The sequence below is a fragment of the Felis catus genome, chromosome D2, assembly GCF_018350175.1.
Source record: "Felis catus isolate Fca126 chromosome D2, F.catus_Fca126_mat1.0, whole genome shotgun sequence".
NCBI classification, from domain to species: domain Eukaryota; kingdom Metazoa; phylum Chordata; class Mammalia; order Carnivora; family Felidae; genus Felis; species Felis catus.
The window spans coordinates 77,980,940-78,000,293 of record NC_058378.1 but is presented as its reverse complement, the minus strand read 5'-3'; the positions used below and the strand labels follow the sequence as shown (position 1 = coordinate 78,000,293).

Here is a 19,354-nt window from a genome sequence, read left to right as displayed (position 1 = left end):
ATGCACGTGTGTGCGTTACCAAGCCCTAAAAATAATTCCCTCTTTTCATAACCTTCCCAGCGGGCCTGTCTGTGTAATTCCATCCACACCCTGTCTAGTCGTCGCTGGATGCAATTAGCCTGTAACTGTGTCTGAAGATAAGGGATTATTTTCCCGACATACTCAGATTTTCAGGAACTGATTTGTCCACGTGAAGACAATCTTTCCCTAACAACAGACCGACCCAATTCCTGCCTCATCCGCTGACTTGTGAGAGGTACCACCGGGTTTCCTAGCCAGCTTTCAGAGGCCGGGTACGTACCCAGTTTTGACGCAGAATAAGCGCCCGCTATATTTACATGGTTTTGCATCTCTTGAAGTTATTAATCCAGAAAGAGATGAAGGGTTTTTCCGTCGCATGAGCATTTCCACGGTGCAGCGACTGCCCAGCCTGGGAACATGCCTCTGCTCTCCAACACGGCGTGGCTCCTTTGTTTCTGGGAGGTCAGCAGCTGACCAGAGGGGCCTGCTCTCACCCCTTCACCCCAGGGTAGCAACCCCCCCCTGCCCCCCAGCGTCCTTGGCATCCGGTTTCTCCTTAGGAAACAAGTTTGGGCAAGGTGGGCTCCTGGAGGGCTGAAGCCACAACTCCCATATGCCCCACGGAATGCCCAGTGCTTAGCCCATAGCTGGGCACATGGGAGGCTCTTGGCCACTATGCGGACACAGGGATGGGTGGATATCCGGGTGGACAGACCCGTAATCAGGGGCACAGAGGAGAGAAGCCAAAACTGAAATTCTCTCCAACTGAGGCCAGGGCTTACGGAGAATCACGGAAATGATCCTAGGTCTTCCCACTGCTGTCACATGCAAAGCCCAGAGCCACGCCCCTCAGCTTCCCGACCTCAGCTCCACCCCCCCCATCCCCCCATCGACAAGTCTTGCTTTTCGTGTGTGTGATTTTGGTGGGGAGGGGAGGGTGGGGTGCCCAGGAATGAGGTTTGAATTAAACTCACTTCCTCACTCACCTAATTCAGAAAGATTAATGGATAATAGGGAAAATTTCTCATTTACCTGAATCCTTAAACTGACTCAGAGAAGTTACTGAACCCCTCTGATCCTCAGTTTCCTCATTTGTGCAGTAAAAATCAATAGGACCTTCCCACCAACGTGGATATTGCAAGGTGTAAGTGAAATAACATACAAAATGTTCTTAGTATAGCAACGCCAGGCATACAGCAAGCGCTCAATACACGTCAGCTGCGGCTGCTGCTGTGCTGTTTCACGGAACAGCAAGAAGTCATTCTGTCCCGGGGAGCACTCAGTGTCCCTGCCTCACCGACTCTCACAGCATCCAGGGATACCAAGTCCAGAGCTCCTCATTCAGGAGGAGGAGTTAGAAGCTGGGCAGGCTCCCTGGAGGAGGAGTCTGCTGAGACACCCGACCCAAACGGTTCCCACCACAACTTTGCTCTCAGAGCTTGTAACCTCAGGCAAGGTCCTGACTTCACTGGGCCTCAGTTTTCCCATCTTTAAAACGGGGACAATAAAAAGGGGGAGGGAGGGAAGCCCCCATCTTTCTAAACCTGAGAAAGGTCACAGGATCCTATGGTTTGCAAAGCCACAAGGCAAGGATGCTCAATGAGATGGATTTTAAAGTCAGGAGAAGGGGCACTTATTCGGGGCACAAAGTGGGGAAGGCATCCCCAAAGAGCCGGCCGTCCTCTGCCTTGTAGCCAGGACATGAAAAGCTGGGACTGCATGCTGGGTGGAACTGCATGGGGAGTTACACCCCTGCCCTCCTGAGCCCCAGCCTTGGGCTGCACAGGGAGGAAATGCCGGTGCTAAGCCCAAGGTCCTGGGAGCCCCTGCCTGGAACCATAGCTCAGCCCAGGAATCGCTGTCCCTGCAGAGTCCCCTCAGAAGTATGGCCCATGTCTGCAGGGTCAATACTGTATCCCCAGCAACAGCTTGTGAGGCCTGCATAGAACAGAAGCTCAACAAACATGAGGGAGGGAGGGAGGAAAGAAAGAAGGAAGAAAGGGAGGGAAGGAGGGAGGGAAGGAGGAAGGAAGGGGGGAATGAAAGCCGCAAAGACAGATTCAGAGCCTCTCAGGCCCCACAGCCACTGCCCTAGTTCAGTCCACCATCACCTCCCACCTCGGCCACAGTACCAACCTCCACTGGCCCCGTGACCTCCAGCCTCTTCTCACCATCCAGGTTCCCCTTGGCCATCAGAGATTTTCCCCACCCTCAAACTCAGTCCTGACTCTCCCCTGCTTTAAAGGGGAAACAATCTGGGGCTCCTGGGTGGCTCAGTCGGTGAGTGTCCAGCTTCAGCTCAGGTCATGATCTCACGGTCCGTGGGTTCAGGCCCCACGTCAGGCTCTGGGCTGACAGCTCAGAGCCTGGAGCCCGCTTCGGATTCTGTGTGTGTCTCTCTTTCTCTTTCTCACTGCCCCTCCCCTGCTTGCACTCTGTCTCTCAAAAATTAATAAACGTTAAAAAATTAAAAAAAAAATACCAGGGAAACAATCTTTCTTTCACACTGTGGGTCCCAGCAGACTCCTCAGTCTGGCTACAGGCTCACCCCCAAACCTGACCACCGCCCGCCATGCCTGCGTCCCTTCCTGCTAACCTCACTACTCGGCCCACAACCACCTGTGTTGCCCCCTCCAGTCCATCCAGGCCTCTCCTGACCCGCTGCCTAAATCTGCTGGGCATCACCACCTCCCCCCCGAGGCTACGGTACACAGAGCTCCCCCTCCCTGAAGTACCTTTTCCTTCTTAACCCTCAGCAAACACCTGGAAAACCCATGAAATCACAGCTCTCCCCCTTGGAAGCCTCCCCGACTCCTCCAGGCAGAGGAGACTCTCTTCTGGCTCCTCTGTTCTCAGCCAGTTGGAGAGTTTATGTGCTGGATCACTGCTGTGTCGTCTCCTCTCCCCCAGCACTTCCAGCACTGATGGATGTCAGGGGAGAGCCCGCATTAATTAAATGCCTCCCATTTGTCAAGCCCTGAGCTACATTCTTCACATACCTCATTTTCTCCTCACAATTACCTCCAAGATGTGGGTACTACTAGCCTCGTTGTTTTAAAGATGGGCAAACGACGGCTCAGAGAGGTCAAGTAACTTGTCGAAGGTCACACAGCTCATTAACAGCCCAGAGGCAAGTCTCTGCAGCTTTATGCTCCTCCCCCCGCACCACATCACACACGGGATATGGCTCAGAATCAACCCAGGACGTGTACACCGAGCGGGAGGATGGATGGACGGGCGGATGGATGGACATATGGCGAATAAATAAAACAGAAGACCCCACTATATGATCCACTTAGACTGAGAGCACTCATCACTTCCTGCAGCTGCTGTAGCAGGCCTGTGACTGCATCTCACGAGCTAAAGAATAAGAGAAGCTGACTAACTGACACTGGCAGGAGCCATGCTAGGCGGGGAAGGGCCCTGAGCCAGGCCTGTGCTGGTGAGAAGCCCTTCCTCCACCCCACCTCCCTGGGGCCCTGTCTTGAATTTCGGGTCTATTTCTCCACCTCCCCTCAGGCAGTCCATGACCGGCCTGCTGCTGGCAACCCCTCTCTTCCCACCTCCAGCTGGGGCTGGAGGCTCCAAGGCATACGCTTAGCTTGGAAGAAAAGCCAAACTCGAAAACTAGCACACGGCAGCCAACATAACATGGGACCAAGGGGGTTACCAGGAATGGAGGGGGAGCTCCCAGACCCCGCTGCCCTGAAACCCTCCACCTTCTGGGAGCTGCGCTGGGCACCCCCGGCCACGCCCTCACTGGCTCCTCACCGAACCCCACGTCAGGTCAGACTCCCTTCCAGGCTGCCCTAGGGGTCCCGGGACTCCAGTCCGGCTGGGCTCACAAAGCTGATGCTCTGCACTTCCTCCGGGGCCCCCCAGAGAAGCCCCGCCTGGCTGCCCACCCCTCCTTTCCAGAAGAGGGAAAAAGAACTATGGGGCTAGGGTCTCCGGCCCCACCCCTCCACACCTGCTCTGCCCAGACGGAGGCGGCCAACTTCTACCTACTCCCCTGGGGAGGGAGCGGCCTCCCTCCACTGTGCTCCTCGGCCGAAGCCAGCAGGGTACAGCTTCCCGACAAGCCCGCCCAGCTGCCCCCACCCCGGTTCCCATTCCTGAGACGGGCCAGCGGCCCGAAGCCCCACTCGGATGGCCTGTGCTGGTCCCGCCAGGAGGGTGACGCTCTACAGCATACCCGTGCCCGGTCTGCCCTGGAAGAAGTGGGTCTTTCAGGCAGGAGAATGACTGTAATGACAGGTGGCATATGTAAATAAGGAACGAGCTGGGTCAGACCCGAGTCCGCTCGGGGAAGCTCCTGTTGCCAGAGAGCCTCAGCCTCAGCAACCCGACATCTTTAAAACACAGGGGATGGTCCCGACCCCACCTGCAGAATTAACCACTGAGCTGGGAGCTCGCACATGTGCTGGCTCCGAGGGCGAGGGCGTGGAACGCTTTTGAAGGGGTTCACGTCTCTAACCTGGGGGAAGAGGGTACCACCCCGGGTGGGGTGAGGGAGACACGCAGTCCAGCTCCTGCCAGGAAAATCCCTCAAGTCCGGGAGAAGTGTGGAGAAATCTGGGGCTGCCCGATGCAGGCAGGGCCCGGGGGACATCTCCCCAAGGCCACCTGCCTGGCCCCCCCTCCCCAATCCCAGGCTGCAGTTTGGGGCGGCATTTCTCAGGGGTGTTATGCCCTGGGCCTCCTGCATCAGCATGGGATCACTTCCTCCTTGCAGGAAGCTGCTTCTTAATCTCATTTCTTCCAGGTCTTTCCAGGCAGCCCTTGGCCAGGCTTCCAAGTTACCAGTCCTGCGGGACAGCTGTCCCCGGCAGGCCGACAGGCAGGTCAGTCAGTTCTGAACAGGGATGTTGTTTACTCAGGTTCACCCCTCTTCCCCCGCCGGCCCAGGTACCAACATACCAGGCTCTTTGCCACAAGCCTCCAGAGGCTCCAAAAACCCGTGGTCAGCTGTAGCTGCCTTGGCATGAGTGAGGGCTTTGGACTTGTATTGCTAGAAATTCTTTATCATTGACTCTCTGCCTGGCTGCAGCCTCTTAGAGCTCACCACTATAGGATGCTGTCTAGAATGCTCTTATGGGTCAGGGGGTCTGCTGAGTGTGGAGGCTGCAGAGGGCAGGGCCGGAGGCGAAGGGAAGGCCGGAAGCCCAGCCACCGCAGTGGACAGCGTCCCTCCCAGGACAAGCCCTTTGCTTCAGGCAGGGTTGCACACGGAGCTTTCTCTCCTCCCCGTGGCCTCTCTCAAAGTCACATCTGTTCTCCCAAAGGCTTGTGCCCTAATGATTACCAACGGGGATGGGGGAAGGGAGGGGGTGTGAAAATTCCCAGAGAAAAGCCATTTGCGCTGGAAACGTGGGGTTGTGTCATCATTTCCACAGCAGCCATTAGAAGCAGGACGAGGCAGCAGGAAGCCGCCCAGCATGCCTGCAAGAACAGAACATCTGTCCGTTCGGTAATAAGATGTGCCCCGGGCCTTCTTTGTCAAGACACCAGGCCTCACTGCCCCGCCACTCCCCTCCAAGCCCAAAGAGGAAAAGACAAAACCACAGAGGTGGGGGGAGCGGGGAGAGACTGCACCACGCGTGTGCACGGCGAAAACACAAAGAAGGCACGCCAGCTCCAGCAAGAGAAGCCTGGCTGCAAATGGGAACAGATGCACGATGTATCTCCAAACCATGAGACCAACGAGGACCTCAGACTCTCCGGCCCAGGCTCGTAAACAACTTCCATTTCAGCAAAATGAAATTTTCATCTGTGCGTTTTTGAAACTTAAGTTGAGAACCTCCGGGACCCACACCAGAGGGGAAAAGACAAGTTTTATTTGGATCCCTGGATCTAGGCCACAGCCCCGTGGCTAAAAGCAGCCAGGGAGAGAGAGGACTTAGCAAAGTCTGCAGGTGCAGTGGAGGGTGTTTTTAACCGCAGCCACGCCTGGTCTCGTCTTGGCCCTGGGCAGGACACAGAGCCTCAGGACAGTCTTGGTCAGTGCAGAACCCAGTCCTGCCCTGCCAGGCAGCTAGAGAGAGAGCCTTTAAAAATGCAAATTTGGGGCGCCTGGGTGGCTCAGTCAGTTTGAGTGTCCGATTTCAGCTCAGATCATGATCTCACGGTCTGTGAGTTCGAGCCCCGCGTCAGGCTCTGTGCTGACAGCTCGGAGCCTGGAGCCTGCTTCCGATTCTGTGTCTCCCTCTCTCTCTGCCCCTTTCCTGCTCATGTTCTACCTCTCAAAAATAAATAAACATTAAAAAAATAAATAAAAATGCACATCTGATTGTATCTCTATCCTGCCTCAGGGCTGCTGGACCCCCTCAACATAAAGCCCTGGGAGCCAATGAATGAATGGCCCAATGGCCAAAGCTAAGATACTTTGGGCCAAAAAAAAAGAATAAAGTGTTATTTTATTACAACCCAAAGTATAAAATAGATAACCCCAAGTCCACATTGATAGAAATAAATGAGTCAATAAATCAGTAAATGGGAACTGAGGTCCCCCAAGGAAGAGGGATTCTGCCAGCAGATGGCCTTCAGACTTGAGCTACAGCTTTGGCTCTTCCCTGGCTCTCCAGCCTGCTGCCCCTACCACCCCCGCCCCCTGAAGATTTTAGACTTGTCAGTTCCCCAGATTCACATGAGCCAAGTCCTTAACATACGTTTCTCTGTCTGTATGTATATATATATCTCCTATTGGATCTGTTTCTCTGGAGACCCCTGATAACACACTCACTCACGAAGGACATCCCCATGGTGACACAGACACCTGCCTGCAGGGGTAAACTCCACATCGGCTACAGCCCAAATTCATGGCATCACAGATCCAGATTGTCAACACTTTGCTGGTGCCATCCCCGATGGCAGCTGAGTCCAAGGCCTAGGGGGAAGAGACCACCAGGCCCCTCCGCTCCAGCAACCGTGGAGGGAAAGTTTAGTACAATACCTGCTTAAGTCCTTGGCCAGACCCTGGCAGGAGAGAGCGGAAGCTTCTACTCCATCACCAGCTGGGGCAGAAGGCAAAGACACATGTTCTGAGGCTCGGGGAGTGAGATCCGCACAGGCAGCAGCTGGGGAGGTGCTGGGGACACAAAGGGAGAATTATTCCCAGTGGAACTTGGCTCATTAATGGCACATTCATCCGGCCCCCTCACCCCACCCAATTTACCCCACACATGTGGGATGGGCTGTTTAAAGATCCAGCACATGGCTTCCCTCAATCCCGGGCCCGGTTCCCCGGGGCCTTTGCTTAGACACAGTGGAGGCACCCTCCGGTGCCACAGCCCCCTGGTCAGGCGTGGATGCCTCGTGTGTGAGGTTTCAGCAGAACCTGGTGTTTCCTTGATGGAGGCAGTGCGGGTGCTCAGGACACTCTGTGAGTTGTCTTGTGTGATTTTTCTTCTGGGGAGGGGACTTTTGTATGATCATTTCGAATCATTTTTTATAGGCAGTGAATTCTGTGAATCGAGGACTACGATACAGCTTTGCAAATGCCCTGGGATACACCCCCTAAAATCCGAGGCTGATAAAAGTCAAGGCCAAAAGGCTGACAGGTAACCAAGGAACCTGCACCAGGGACCTGTGGGGACCCTTTGAGAGGTTGGGGGGGGGGGGGGGCAGGTGCTCAGAGATCTATAACAGAGCGGCATCCCACATTCAGTGGGTGAGCGCCCCCTGCTGGACATCCAGGGAAATACCCGGAGTGTAGAGAGGGCCCCTGGGTACCCACCTGCAAACACACCCTCAAGCAAAGAGCTCAAAACAGGTTTGATGTTCGACTCTGGCAAAAAGCAAGGCTCGCGGTGCCGTCCACAGACTAAAGCTTGGGAACAGTTTTCGGGGGGGGGGGGGTCGGCCCTCCCAGCCTCCCTCCAGCCGTCCACTCTGCTGCCCACAGGGAAGCTGGCAGGGCCGAAGGCGGCCCAGTTACAATTATGTGTCAGCACCAAGGGCCTGAAACCAGGCCTGAGGTTGGAGCCAGGGTCTGAGGTTTCCGAGCCTCTGGTAGAGGGCTCATTTCTTCCCTCTGGGTGGGAACCCCTGCAGGAAGCCCCCCGGATGGCAGAAATACAGGACCCCTGGGTCTCAGTGTCAAGAATGTTCTGCTAATTTCCATCCATCTCCACCAGCTCCACCTACGTGGTTGGCCTCCTGGTGTGGAGCACAGCTGCCAGGGGCGCCCTCACACCCCGCGCACTCTCGCTCCAATTCCCCGTCGCTGCTTAGCAGGTACGACGGGGTCCGCCTCGGCCTCAAAACCCCGGTTCCACCGCCCTGGCCCTCACGTGCTCTGCTCCCACCAGGCCGGCCTCCCTCAGCGCCTACAACACGCGCCGCCTGGGCTGCTCCTGGACTTGCAGCCCTTCCCCAAGCCAGCAATCCCTCAGCCTCCGCGCCCCGGCTTGGGCATGACTAATCGACAGCCGCAAAAACAGCAGAAGCTCAACCCCACTGGGAGCTCGGTCTGGTGTGCCTGGTCCCGTGCGCCCTGTCCCTGGTACCTTACGGTAGGCGGCCGGTCCAGCATGCCCGGCGCCGGGTACCTGGTCCTGTGCCAAACACTTTACACATTGGACCTCGAATAACCCTCACAACAACCCTCTGAGGCAAATGTCACCACCCCCCACTCTGCAAAGAAGGAAGGAAACTGAGGCGCAGAGAGTTGAGGTCGCTCAGCCAAAGTCATATAGTCGCAACATGTAGCCAGGCCGCCCACAGTGAGCACTGGATTAACAGGCAGAGGGGCAGGGAGAGATGGAGTGTCCCAACTGGGCACGACCAGGCCGGGTGTCAGGAACAGAGGCGGAGCGGGAGCCCAGGATGCCTTCTTCCCCCGTGTAATGAGGAGAAAAACAGAGACCAGAGCGTAACGACCATGGGTAAGCCTGGAGCAAGGCCAGTGCACAAGTGGACAGAAATTTACTAGTCCCCGATTTCGGTTCCTACGGGAGTGACAGTGCTCCCTCCTTGGCAAGCCCCGTAAAGATCTGGTTTGATTTAATGTGAGCTGGAGGAAGGCGATACAGACCGTGGTTCTGCTGTTTCCAGAAAACTCTGGGCAGGGGAAGGGCAGGGGAAGGTTTCCGTCTTTGAAAACGCTGGCGGAGAGAGTGGGAGACGCGGACTGGAATCTGTGGCCCCAGAGCAAAGCCAAATCCATGGGCGAAGAGCACTGACAGTCACGCTCCGCTGAGGAGCGTGCCCACAGGTGACAGGTACTTCCCTGCCCTGGGAACACTGGGGGTCTCCTCGGATCTAGCCTGGAGGCCATGGAGCCTGCGCCCTTCACCCTCCCTCCTGCTGGCCCACCACCAGGGCCACACCCTTCCTGCACCAGGCTCTCTGAGCCAAAGGTACCAAACAAATGAATCAACTGCTCTGTTAAGAACGGAGCCCCCCCTCCCTCCCCGCCTCCAGCTGGCTGCTGGCCCATTGCCAGGGGTCGGGGGGTCAGGCCCCAACAGGGAAGCGCTCAGTGACTCAGACCAGCGCCAGAAGCTGGGATTGTCCTCATCTCTCCATCACCCCTTCCTGCTGAGTCACCTCCTTCTCCTTCCGGAACCTCTCTGTCCCAGCCACCTCTGCTGGTGACGACGGCTACGACCTCTCCGAGCAGGGCTCCTGCACGTCCCGCTCTGCCTGCCTCCTCTGTCCCCTCACACCTACCCCCACGGTCACCAGGATAACCCAGCTCGAGTTCTGATAAGGTCCTTCCTTGCCCTGCCTGAAAGCCTCCCCAACTTTCTGCAGCCTTAGGAACCCAGGTGAAAAAAACTCCCTGGCCTCCCACACCCCATCTCTGTCCCTGTCCCCGCCCAGGTTTGTCCTCTCCCTCTCTCTGCTCCAACCCCACCAAGCTGGCCCCCTGACGCTCCAGGCTGCTTCTGTGCCTTGGCTCAAGCAGACCATGCCCCTGAATGTCTCTCGCCCCCTCCCAGCCCACCCCATAATCACCCCGAGGGGCCACCAAACTACCCCTTCCCCAGGTGGGGGTAATGTGCCCATCCTGCATGGCCAGGCTGGGCCCGGCCCCACCTCTGAGCACCTCGTTTTCAGCTAAGGTGTCCTGCTCCCCTACTAAAGTCTCAGCCACTGTGGCCTCTCCAGCCCCCAGCACAGAGCCTGGCACGTGAACAGTGCTCAACACAGGACAGCTCCTTCCCTGCGTCCCAGCACATAGGCCACCGACAGCAGGACACCTGTGCAATCTTCTTGGAATCCCAGTCTGAGGCAGGACCAGTAACCTGACTCGAGGGCAAAATGGAATGCAAAGTGAAAATGCAGACCCCGCATTCCAGAAGGATCAAGAATCTCAGGATGGTGACAGCACACCATTGAAATAAGCACAGGGTCCTGGGCGACTGTCTGGGTGGCCTGCCCACAGGGCCAGCCCTGGTTCTAGACGCCAAGCAGGAACTTACACAGGGTCCCTGTACTGCCCCCCACCCCACCCCGAGCCTGAGCTGCCCCGGGGGACAGCGTTGCTAGACAAGGTGGGGACAGTTCAGCCCCTCTGTGCCAGCTTCTGTCGGTACCCAAGCCTCCCTGACCAGCAGGGGCTCGTCCTCAGACATCGCGGTCAGGGAGCCGGGCCCTTGGCAATGGCCAGCACCCCTGCCAGCCCTCAGCGGGAACTCCTGGACGGCCACCGAGCCGGCACAGAGGAGGCCAGGGCAGACCTCACATGTGATGCAGGCCTCACATGTGAATTCTCATTTCATTTCTGCGCAGTACTAACTTTCTCTTGCCTCGACTTCTTCTATAAAATGGGCCGGGGGTAGGGTGTCTGAAGGCCTTTTTAATAAAACTCTGGGGGCGCCTGGGTGGCGCAGTCGGTTAAGTGTCCGACTTCAGCCAGGTCACGATCTCGCGGTCCGTGAGTTCGAGCCCCGCGTCGGGCTCTGGGCTGATGGCTCAGAGCCTGGAGCCTGTTTCCGATTCTGTGTCTCCCTCTCTCTCTGCCCCTCCCCCGTTCATGCTCTGTCTCTCTCTGTCCCCCCAAAAATAAATAAACGTTGAAAAAAAAATTTATAAAAAAAAATAAATAAATAAAACTCTGAGCTCCCTTTTCTCATTTAAGGAATTAATGTTTTCCAAGCCTTAGTGGAATAACAAAGAAGCTGAATTCACATTCACAGCATGTTTATCTTTTCGGAAGATGAAGGAAATGTTGATTTAATTTAAGCCTTTTTTGTTCAAGAGAAGAGTTAACAAGAAGAGGCCACATGAGCCACCACACCTCCTTCCAGCAGACAGGCATGACTTACTGATCATGGCACTCTTTCCTGCTAGGCTCAGCTGGACAAGACCTTAGAATCCTTCCTAACGCAGACGGCGAGCCATGGCTAATGGCCAGACTTCGCCATCTCCGATTCGGTGCCTCACCCAGGTCCCCACAAACAACAACTGGTCTCCTAACCATGTGGATGCAGTTTCCGCCCCACACGGGAACCAGAGAAACACGGACGCTGTCCATCCAGGGCTTGCATTCAGCCTGACAGGCCTGTGAGTTCAGCCATGGCGAGATGCTGCCAGGTAACTGTTACCTTTTGATTGCCTTGTTCCGGGCTTTTGAGTCCTTCCCGGCAGATCCCCCACTGACCTGATAGCGAACTGCATTTCGGAGATCGGCCGGAGGTGCCAAGCTCAGCCCCTGTCCAAAGACGGACACCAGAGTGACCTGGCTGTCACGGAGGGCGATAACATCCCCCAAACCCCGGGCAGAACACAGCACGTCCTGTCGGGCCAGATGGGCGACACCACCTTATCTCCCATTTCGTATCGCCATCTGGAAGGTATTAGCACGACAGGCTTTCCTCACAGGCTCTTGATTTTTTTTCCTTCTTGAGTTCCCAAGTGCACACAATCACGTAATAGGGCAAAGGCTACGGCCAAAGACTCGATTCAGATGGAAAGCCAGATACAAGCTAGAGGGGAGAAAGCACTTTGACACTGTTGCTCTGGAGAGCTAAGCTCGGCCGGTCGGGGCCCCGGACAGCAGGCCAGCAGAGGCCTGTGCTTCCCTCCATAAGACAGTCTCAGCAATGGGAGATACACTCCTCGGAGATGCAGCTGCTGCAAAGCCTGAGTCCCAAGGTGCCCAGACAGGCTTGCAAATTGGCTGGCAGCTCCAAGGCAGGCCCCTCGAGCTATTTCTAGTCTCTCTCGAGATAAACCCCATGTGAAACTCAGCCCATGCGAGAGTGTGAACAGGCCCTAAACATCCTGACCTTCACACGTTCAACAAGGGGGGGCTGGCTCCACACAGTTAACCCTGAACTGGCTTATCAGTTCCTTCCCAGAACATTCTTACCCTGTGTCCCTCCACAAAGCAAACCTATGTTCAGAGAAGGGAAACTGCTTTTGAGGTTGACCCAAGCAGAACTCAGGCTAGTTAATAAACTAGAGCAAAGGCCATAAACACCACCCCAACGCCATCCGAGGGCCTTTGATCTGGGTCATGAATCCCCCCCAGTGGCCAATGGCTCTGGAGTTACAGAGACTGCAGAGAGGGGCATGCAGAGGACGGAGGAAACTGATCTCAGGTGGCCAAGATGTAGCGATTTATTCAGAAGGGAAAAATCTACCTACACAGATAAATTTGCTCAAGATCCGTGAAAAACCAAAACAAGGAAAAGGTCACGTGTTCGTCTGAGATATGAAATTGGCAGTATTTGAACCCTGTCAACATGGCAAGTTATAAGCTTCCATGTAATAGTAGCCAGCTACTTGGAAACTCAAAGGCCCTGTCCGAGCATTCAGATGCACCCCAATTTACTCAGCCAACTGGGTACTGGCTACATCAACTGGATTCGTAAACATGTACCTTTAACATACCATTTATCTATTTATTTAAGAGAGAGACAGAGAGAGAGGGAGAATGTGAGTGCGCAAGCAGGGGAGGGGGCAGAAGGAGAGAGAGAGAATCTTAAGCAGGCTTCTCGTTCAGCATGGAGCCCAACACAGGGTCTGATCCCACAACCCTGGGATCATGACCTGAGCCAAGATCAAGAACTGGATGCTGAACTGACTAAGCCACCAGGCACCCCAACACATACCTTTTAAATGGCATGAAGGAATTCTGTCACTTATTTATTTTATATCAATTGTTTTTGGAATTGAGAGAAGATTTTTGCATGATCCCGATTCTAAATTAAAAACAACAACAGCAACAATTAATACGTTCACTTTGTCATGCAGTTTTTACGATACGGTGCTTGCTTAAATAGAAGTCCGGTTAAACTTGGCAAGGCAGTTGAACCCGCTCATGCATACCCACAGCTGAAAATCTTTTGGTGCAAACGGCTGCCCCCAAAATAAACGCATGGCTCGGGAGCAAGAGGAAAAACAGAAGCTGTAAATCAGCATGAATTCCCTGTCTTTCAACTTCAGAAAATTCTGAAGTTTCCGACTGTGGTAACTCCATAGCGAGGCTATGACACTGGCTGGAGCTATGCCCACTCCTGGCTCTCTCGTCTGACAGTGGGAATCAGAAACTCGAGGCACCAGCTGCTAGGGGCAGATGTCTCCAATCCTGAAGAGCTGCAGATAGCCAGACAGGTTGAGAACGGCACTGCCTTACCTCGTGGCTCTCCAGCTGTGGACCCCAGACCAGCAGCACCGTCACCTGGGATCTTTTAGGAATGCAGAGTCCTGGGCTGCTCCCCAGGCCTCCTGAGTCAGAAATTCCAGGGGCGGGGCAGCAATGTGTGCTGTAACTGGGTTATCTGGATGCACACTAGAGTCTGGCCTCCCTGGACAGGAGTCAGGTGAGTGGCTTTCCAGCTGTGTCCAAGGGAGAGCCCTCAAGGTCAAAGAGACCCCTCTGTTTGGATTCCTGGCTAAAGGAACTTCCAGGATGTAACCAGAGTGCCCCGTTTTACTCTGTTTAATAAGTGTGGTTTTATTTAAAAAACAAGTTCTGCTGCTTTAAAAACAGTCTTGAAAATACTAAACAGATGGGCCACGGACAGTGTAGTCATTTGCAGAGTGTTCTCGAAGGTCTGGGCCCAGGGATGCCAACGACAAAAAGGGAAGCTCGACCGGTTTAGAGCAGATTCAGAGGCTCTTCCCTGGGGAAGAAGCAAGGTTTGATGTCCTCCGACCGACGGCTTTAACAGAGAAGAAGGGGGGCGTGCGAATGCCTTTCATTGTGTTTGAGAACTGCCTCAGAGATGGGGGTCCCTTTTTGTCCAATTCAGAAAGAAGACGTCTTGTAAGGGAAAGATGTGGCACCAAAGAACCAATAGGTAATCGAGAGAGAGGCAGAAAGGTGGCTTAAAGCAAACCCTCCAGTTCCATGCCAAAAAAACACATTTTTTTAAAATTTTAATTTAAATTGAATTTTGAAACTTAAAGTACCAACCTACTCCTAGGGGGAGCAAACCTCTAGAGTGCACTGTCTCAGCCTTCTCTGCCCTGTTTTCTTCCCCTCTGCCTCCCCTGTCTCTACCCTGCACGGGACACGACCCGCGAGGGGTTCCGAGGGTGGTGCTGTGGTTTGAATATGTGTGTCCTCCCTCAGTTCACATGTTGGAATCCTAACTCCCAATGTGCTGGAAATAGGAGATGGCGCCTTGGGGATATGAGTATGTCCTGAGAGCCCCCACAAACGGGATTAGTGCCCTTATAAGAGACCCCACAGGGGGTGCCTGAGTGGCTCAGTTGGTTGAGCATACAGCTCTTGATTTCAGCTCAAGCCATAATCTCTCAGGTCCTAAGCTCAGGCCCCAAGACTGGCTCCTCACTGGCGGTGTGGAGCCTGCTTGAGATTCTCCCTCTCTCTCTCTCTCTCTCTCTCTCTGTCTCCCCACCCCCACCCCCCACTCCACTCTCTCTCTCTCTCTCTCTCTCTCTCTCTCTCAAATTAATTAATTAATTTGAAGTCTGCAGCAAGAAGTCTGCAGCAGGGAAGGGGATCCTCACCTGACCACCCTGACAGACGTCCAGATTCCAGAACTATGAACAATACATTTCTGCTGTTTATAAGGCCCTCGGTCTGTGGTCCTTTGTCACAGCAGCCTCAGCAGGTAAGACAGGTGGGGTGGGGTGGCAGGGCCATTTCTGAGGTTAAAAAGCAACCGGTGCCCACCTAGAATGCCCTTCGTGGTTATTCTCTGGGATGGGCAAGGTCAGGTGCAGCTGAGTCCTGTTACTCACAGTAGTTACATTCTATCAATTTGTTCCGGGAGCTGAACTGTGAACCACCGTTCCCAGCAGGTAAGCTGGGTTAGGTTCCTCTAAGCCCCTGGTCACAACATTTTTGTCAACCCATCACTACGTAACCTTGTTTTCTGTGCAGTTCTGTGTGAAAACATCTTATTTAACAGATATCATGGATTCATTAACATTGAATTTATAGCCAACAGCATTATAACTCCCACCTGAATGAAGCTCATCTAACATGAATGAAGCTTATCTAACATGAATATTTTCTACGGAAGGCATACCACAGCCTTCTTGCGCTTAAATATGCTTCACAGCACTTCAGCACTACCTTGGGGGCCATTAAAATTTTTTTTTTAATCTTTTTTATTTTTGAGAGAGAGACAGACATAGCGTGAGCAGGGGAGGGGCAGAGAGAGAGGGAGACAGGGAATCTGAAGCAGGCTCCAGGCTCTGAGCCATCAGCACAGAGCCCGATGTGGGCTCAAACTCATAGACCGTGAGATCATGACCTGAGCCGAAGTCAGACGCTTAACCGACAGAGCCACCCAGGCGCCCCCCTTGGGGGCCATTTTAAGCAGCAAGATCGTGAACAAAAAAGCACAAAATTACAAAAGCCATGGCCCTAAATATACCATGCAGAAACCTGTTTCCAGTAAGAGAGCTACAATAAGAAGACAGGGCGTCTTCCTCCACCCCCGCTGGGAACAAGGGCCCCAGGCAGCCCAGATTTTTGCTGCTCTGCACATGTTCACAAATGACCACGAGCCATGAGCGTTGATCTCGGGGTTACAAATAAATCTTAGGAAGGGGCAAATTCACAAATATGGAATCAGTGAATAATGAGTATTCTGTGGAAGCAGCTGGTGACCAAAGCCAGACCAACCCTTGCTCCTATCAGCACTGCCTCTTTTCTACTGATTTCCAGTAAAACCAAGAAAATGAGACCCCAGACAAATGTTCAATAACGCTGGCCAGGCACCAAAGTTGCTCATTGAACTCTACCTGCACCGTTCTACTGGGAAATAAAGCCAGAAAGCTGGCCAAGTTCTCAGCACAGATAAAATCTGTACTTGACCACTGGTTCCTTCCTGCATCCTGTGATCACTCGTGGTCACGGTCAGAGGTGACACAGCCCTACAGTGCGTCATCTTCCTCGGACTTGAAAGGGGCCAGTGGTGTAGGCGGAACCCCGTGCACTGTGGGAGGCGGAAACTGGCTCTCCCCGCAGCCGAACACAGGCTGGCAGGCCAGCAGGACCTGCTTGGAATCCCAGTTCTACCAATCTCCAGCTACGTGTCCTTGAACACGTTAACAGAACCGAGCCTCAGTCTGCTCATATGTAAAATGGCTAAGGGGTTCCTAAGAGAACCCCTCACCTCCTAGGGGTATTTGGAGGATTTACAGACACTCAATGTGACATACTCAAGTGCGGTGCCTGGGGCACAGAAGGGGCCTTCAGAGCAAGCTTTAAGAGCAGTTATCACTGCCTACTGTGCGGTCTGGGACAAATCATTTAAAATACAGTCTCAGGGGGGGCGTCTGGGTGGCTCCGTCGGTTAAGCGTCTGACTTCGGCTCAGGTCATGATCTCGCGGTCTGTGAGTTCGAGCCCCACATCGGGCTCTGTGCTGACAGCTCAGAGCCTGGGGCCTGCTTCCGATTCTGTCTCTGTCTCTCTCTGCCCCTCCTCTGCTTGCACTCTGCCTCTCTCCTCTGTCTAAATAAGCATTAAAAAATATTAAAAAACAAATAAAAATGAAAAAAAATAAAATACGGTCTCAGGGCTGGGAGGGAACTTCAGAAACACGGACAAGACCCAAAGACACGTAAGCTCTTCTGGGAGCCACAGAACCACACAGCCAAGTCGTCCTGCATCCAGCGCTCAGAGAGCTTCCGCTTGCCCCTCTGGGTCCCTCCCGTAAAATGGCCGGGGGGTGGGGGAGGGTTGGATGGATGGGTGTGCCCCACCAGCTTCCCAGCTCAGGGTCCATGGGAGCGCCTGTTCAGCACGCTCTCCCTGCTGCCATGCGGGGTCACTCACTGGGGCTGCTTTACTGATATAAACATAAATTAAAACATCTGTGTATAACATCTTAAACTTATGCAATGTCATATGTGAATTAAATCTCAAAAATGGAAGCGTGTGTGTGTGTGTGTGTGTGTGTGTGTGTGTGTGTGTGTACTGGCATCCGAGCCAAGTCCTGAGGCTGATGCTGGGCAAGCCTCTTGGAAATCAAGTGCCAGTGGGGTTATGCACAGTGCACCTGGACATCTGCAATTGCTGTGGGGTTGCCGAGGCACGTAGTGCAGGTGAGGGAAGAACCCCCCCCCCCCCCCCCCCCCGGCAAAACCCATCTGCCAAGCAAAGGCACAAGGACCCGGTCCCTTTCCCCATGGTGCTGCTGGCTCCCCTCTGCTCTGACCACAGCTCTCTGCTAACCCAGCTCGTGTCCTGGGAGGTCAGAGGCAGTCAACTGAGTCATTCCTTGGAGAGGTATAAATAGCACGTCCTCTCTCCCAGAGGACTTCTATTTTAAATAGGGGCCCCTGAAGATCACAAGGGAACAGATCTCTAAATCGCTCATTGGGGCGGGGTCTTCTTGGTGTCCCTTAGGTCCCTAAGGCCCCAAGAAGAGTCCCCAGCCCTGTGCAGCAGAGGCGTGCAAACCTACGTAGGGGTGGCGTTCAGGGGAGGGGAGGGGAGTGGAGGGAGGCAGCCTCAGAGACTGGGCCCCGGGGTCCCACCACCAGACGCAGGCTCAGCCCCCACGGTACCTCTGGGCTGTCAGGTCCCCGGAGACCTGGCTGATGGCTTCACCCTGGTGGGGAGAGGTGGCTAACAGTGGGTTTTCAAGGTCCTCAAGGGCAGCTGGATGGATGACATCATCCGCTACAGGTGACCTAGGGAGAGGAGAGGAAAAAAGCCCAGGCTCAGAAATGTTCCTTGAAGTTTTCAATGTGTTTGAACAGCACAGTTTATCTGGACCCCCAGCAGGCCCTTTCAGGAAGGATCTGCTGCTACTCCAAGTGTGGCCCACAGGTGGCGCTGGCCCAGGAGGAGAAAACACAGAAACTGAGTCTTTAGAAGCCTGCAGGGCGACTTGATAGAGTAATTTTGTCTGTGAAATCTAATAATAAAAGTCAGGACGCTGCTAAACATCCTACAATGCCCAGGACAGCCCCACCACAAAGAATTATCTGGCCCAGAGTGTCAATAGTGCTCAGGAAGGAGAAATCCTGGCCGGGTATCGTTTTCATTTCCTAGTAATTCATTTAATCGGTTTTGTTTGTTTGTTTGTTTTTTTAAGTTTTGAACTATATGCCTTAGAAACTTTTAAAAACCGCACTGGCCCTTCATCCACTGAGAAGGTGGATACCAGACAGCCTCCAAGAGCAGCGGGCTTTGAAAGTGCAGAGGGACACAGGTCACCGTCACAGTCTGGTCAACACAACAGCTCACTCTGCTGGGAACCCCCTTCCATAATCGGGTACATCTTACTAGTTCATCACGGAGGTCCATGAGTGTTTCTTTCCGATGAACTTGGCTCTGGGCAGCGAGGAGCAGGGCCCTCACTTTTGTTCCGTGAGCAGGCACGGATTGCAGCCTGACTCTTGCGTCGTAAACGAGGAAGAGGCGGGCCCCGTCCTCATGGAGTTTACAGTCTTAGGCAAGAGTCAGACATTTCTTAAAATGCTTGTTTAGTACCAATCGCAGTCACCACCAAGAAGGAAAGATACAGAAGGCTGTGTGAGATAAAGCCCGGAGGTCCCAGCCGGGAGACAGGGAACATTTCCTTGTTTAGGGGGTAGGGTGAGGCCACCCGGTCAGCTCGGCGATAATGAATGTTCACTAACGTGTACTGTGTGCCAGGAACTGCCAGTCTAAGTCCTCATAGATATCACCACATATGATCTTCACGACAACCCTGTGAGGTGGGCACCATCATTAACCTCATGGTAATGGGATTTTAACAGATATGGGAACTAAGGCGCAGAGAGGCTGAATAACTTGTCCCTGGTTGCACAGCTGGTAAGGGGCAGAAGCAGGATATAAACCCAAGCCTGACTCGAGGGGCAATGTTTTTAACCACCACTCTAGGCCGTGTCCCAAAGGTTGAAGAGTCAGAGAAAGACAGAAGGTCTGCAGCCACATATCTGAA

The 19,354-nt window shown here is 54.0% G+C and overlaps 1 protein-coding gene across 11 annotated transcripts in view; it reads right to left on the bottom strand.

The window, feature by feature from the left end:
* TACC2 (transforming acidic coiled-coil containing protein 2) overlaps positions 1-19,354 on the bottom strand; it is a 212,716-nt gene that overhangs the window by 90,488 nt on the left and 102,874 nt on the right. For 10 of the 11 annotated variants that reach the window (XM_019813929.2, XM_019813936.2, XM_019813930.2 and 7 more), the window contains 2 exons: positions 17,970-18,095; positions 6,974-7,108 (listed from right to left, as the gene is read on the bottom strand). In XM_019813929.2, the coding sequence (XP_019669488.2) occupies positions 6,974-7,108; positions 17,970-18,095 (261 nt within the window). The remainder of the gene's footprint in view (positions 1-6,973; positions 7,109-17,969; positions 18,096-19,354) is intronic. The other variant, XM_019813938.2, reaches the window with a different exon arrangement.